At 53.2% G+C, this 3,724-nt stretch overlaps 2 protein-coding genes across 2 annotated transcripts in view; both read left to right on the top strand.

Moving 5' to 3' along the window:
* Positions 1-6: 6 nt before the first annotated feature.
* GDPGP1 (GDP-D-glucose phosphorylase 1) lies at positions 7-2,889 on the top strand. Its single transcript, XM_006769586.2, is given in 3 exon segments — positions 7-301; positions 1,282-1,808; positions 2,221-2,889. Coding segments are annotated over 2 exon segments (1,188 nt in total). The 5' UTR covers positions 7-301; positions 1,282-1,289.
* A 440-nt stretch (positions 2,890-3,329) lies between these two features.
* The window catches only part of LOC102763331 (tubulin polyglutamylase TTLL13P), a 21,391-nt gene continuing 20,996 nt past the window's right edge, over positions 3,330-3,724 (top strand). The window contains exon 1 of the mRNA XM_015567733.1: positions 3,330-3,500. The gene's annotated coding sequence lies outside the window, so the exon portion shown is untranslated. The remainder of the gene's footprint in view (positions 3,501-3,724) is intronic.

Below are 3,724 nucleotides of genomic sequence, written 5' to 3' on the forward strand. Positions count from 1 at the left end.
TCGCCTGCGGTGGGCGGCGGCGGTGGCTTCGGGTGAGGTCTGGTAAAGGGCAGCAGGGAAGTCTGGGGCCAGGGCGGCCTGGAAAGTCTCTGAGTGGCCATTGGCCGCCGGCTGCCCCTGTGCCTGAGGACGGCTTTTGCATCCCGACGTCACCACCCGGCCCCCGCCTCACGTGTTGCAGCCCCCAGGTCGCCTCTGCAGACATAGCCGCCAACTTACTGCCTGTGAGGCTGTGTCCTGACGCCCGCCGGATGCCAAACGCCGTGCGGAGTGACTTCGATTTTTGCAACAGCCCTGCAAGGTAGGTTCCCCTGTGCCAATGCACGAATGAATGAAACTGCGCCGTGCCAAAGCGTGAGGATTCCAAGCTGCTGAGAGGAGGAGGTGGAAGGGAGGTTATTTCTTTCGCTTTGCGGAGGTATCCTTGACAGGTGCACTTGTGGGGATTAATTCTGGGTTCCTCTCATTTAATCTGCTTGCTGATCTTTAAAGTCTAAATGTGAGCATGTCAATTTAAAAAAAAAAAACAAAAAACTCGGGCCCCTGTAATCTGACTTCAGCTTCTCTCTGCCAACTCCTCAGGGCCTCTGTGTGTTGGCCACTGTGGGCACGCAGTTCCTCTTCCGGCTTATCCTCACGGAAGCCTTTCCTGAGTCCCTGGACTAGATCAGGAGTTTGTCTTACACTTGCTGAGTTCCCGATGCTTCTCCTGCGCGGCATGTATCTTGCTTGCAATTTATAGTTACTCGGGTGATGTCTGCTTCCCCCACTAGACTGTAAGCCCCGTGAGCTAGGAGAGGCATGCACGCCAGGACCTGATACGTGGACTTGGTTGAGTAAATGTTTACGGAGTGACTATAGTTTGCCCAGCACTCAATGTGATCGCCCCGGCTGGCTTGGCTCAATGGATAGAGCGTCAGCCTGTGGACTGAGAGGTCCCAGGTTCGATTCCCGTCAAGGGCACATGCCTGGGTTCTGGGCTCCATCCCCAGGATCTCAGTCATGTACCCTGACTGGGAATCGAACCTTGACCTCCCGGTTCATAGGTTGATGCTAAAACCACTGAGTTACGCTGGTTGGCTATTTGGATTTTTTAATTCAGCAAAAACATATGCTCATCTACAGGATCATGAATAATTTCTGTATTTCAAAATATTTGACCAAAGGTTTATATGACTTTTGTAACCAGAAGGACAAGTAAAGGTTATTTGAAAATAAAAATAAAATTTCTGGAAATGGGGTAGCATCATGTGTTTTTCCCCTCTCTTACGTTTGTTTCAGGCCGGCCCATGGCGGATTCAGCTGGTTCAAGCGAAACTTCCTATCTGCTCCCTCCAAACAGGGAGGACTGGGAAGAGCACGGCATCCCTGACTTTGTCTATGGACAGAAGGAACTCACGCGGGAAGGGATCCAGTGGCCGAGGACCGGGCCCGGCCTCCCGGACACCCTGCCTCTGTCTCGTTTTGACTCTGCGCTCTGCTCGGCCTGGAGACAGCGGATGGAGCTGGGGCTGTTCCGCTACCGCCTGGGGGAGCTGCAGACCCGGACACTCCCTGGTTCCATGGGCTTCGTGGCTCAGCTGAATGTGGAACGCGGGGTGCAGAGGAGGCGCCCCCAGAACATCAGGAGCGTCAGGCAGGCCTTTGACCCCGAAGAGTTTAACTTTAACAAAATCCGGCCGGGAGAAGTCCTCTTCCGCTTGCGCCGGGAGCCGGATGCCCCGGGGGTTCTCCAGCAAGAGGGGGTTCTCCAGCAGGAGGGGGTTCTCCAGCAAGAGGGGCTTCTCCAGCAAGAGGGTCTTCGGACTGTTTTTCTCAAACAATCTGGAAAATCCAGGATGCCTAAATCATCAGATTAGCTACTAGTCTGAGCTCTAACTGGAGTTGCCAAGGACACTGTGGTAATCCTGATAGAGCCACAGGCGATACTCACTTTGAGTACTGTTATGAAGGTAAGATTAGATAATGTATAAGAAAGGGCTTGAGGACTGCCAAGCACTATCTAAAAATCAGTCCTCATCATCCAATTTACTGAATAGTCATCTCTTATGTTCTGTTTTACTGCCCCCCTCCTAAATCATGGCCACTATGTAACACAACCCCAATGAATGCTCATTGTACCTCCTGACTATGCTGACCACCTTGAATGTCTAATGAATCAGATACTTCTGTTAACTTTTTGTGCATTTGAATTTCAGGTAATGTGTCAGTCTTAATGAGGTTGTCTTGCTATTATCTAAAAACCTTTGCCGGGCCGGGCTGGAGGCCGTGCTGCTGAGCTCACACCCCGGCTTTCGCGTCGGTTTCAACAGCCTGGGCGGCTTGGCCTCCGTCAACCACCTCCACCTGCACGGCTATTACCTGCCCCACAGGCTGCCCGTGGAGGGGGCCCCCAGTGAGCCCCTGGACCCTGGGGGCCGTTTGCACCTGCTACAGGCTGTCCCGGCTCCCGGCTTCCTCTTTTACACCCGCGGGCCAGGCCCGGACTTAGCAGCCCTGATCAGCAGGGTGTGTCGAGCCACGGACTATCTGACTGCCCGGGAGATCGCCCACAACCTGTTCGTGACCCGGGGCGCACCACCTGGACAGACTTCCTTTTCCTCAGCGCTCACAGGGGTCCGGGTAATCCTCTGGCCCCGCAGGTCCAGCTTTGGGGTGAAGGAGCAGGAGGCGTTCAATGTGGCCCTTTGCGAGCTGGCCGGGCACCTCCCTGTGAAAACGCCCCAGGACTTCAGCAGCCTGACGGAGGCGGCCGCGCTGGCCCTCATTCAGGATTGTCTGCTGCCCCCAGCGCAGGCTGAAGAAGTCCGGGCAGCACTGGTGGCCTTGACAGCGCAGGAGGAGCAATAATTAGGGCATTTCCATCACTGCTCTCTCACCGGGTCTTAGCCTCAGAGGAGGGAGCGAGAACTGATAAAAATGGCCTCTTTCAAGAGGAGATACCTCGGAATAAACCGAATGAGTGAGTCCTCGTGGATGTATCTGCTTCTTACCTTTCTTCTGGGGCAAGCCCCATGAATGCCCAGCCTGTTGTTGGGAAGGGGGCATGCACAAGAGTTAGATACTCCTGAGTTTCTTCATGGACTTTTCCTTTCATATCAGGTCTTACAAAAGTGATAGTTTATGTACCTCTGGCATGGTGCCCCCCCACTTGTTCCCCCTTTGCCTACCACTGAGTTTTTCTTTTCTTTTTTTAAATTCTTTCTTAAGGTATTACAAATGTGTCCTTATCCCCCCTACATGCCCTTGACCGGAATCGAACCCGGGACCCCCTCAGTCCGCAGGCCGACGCTCTATCCACTGAGCCAAACCGGTTTCGGCGAGTTTTATTTCTTTATCTCTCCCTGCATTGGGCCCTGCTCCATCCAGATGCCCTCCTTCTAGCACATTCTTCACCTGCCTGGCTACCGGGAATTTTCCTCCAGCCCTAACAAACACAGATGAGTACTCTTCACATACTTCGTCTAGTGTGAAAACAAGTGGTACTCACAGCTTTAAAGGTACAGCTTCTCCTTTTTAATTTATTTATTTATTTGTTATTAATCCTCACCCGAGGATATTTTTCCATTGATCTTTTAGAGAGAGGGAAAGACAGAGAGAAACGTCGATGTGAGAGAAACACATCGATTGGTTGCCTCCTGCACACGCCCTGTCCAGGGCCGGGTCCGGGGAGGAGCCTGCAACCGAGGTACATGCCCTTGACCAGGATGGAACTTGGGACCCT

This window comes from Myotis davidii, unplaced genomic scaffold (genome assembly GCF_000327345.1).
Source record: "Myotis davidii unplaced genomic scaffold, ASM32734v1 scaffold324, whole genome shotgun sequence".
Lineage (NCBI taxonomy): Eukaryota > Metazoa > Chordata > Mammalia > Chiroptera > Vespertilionidae > Myotis > Myotis davidii.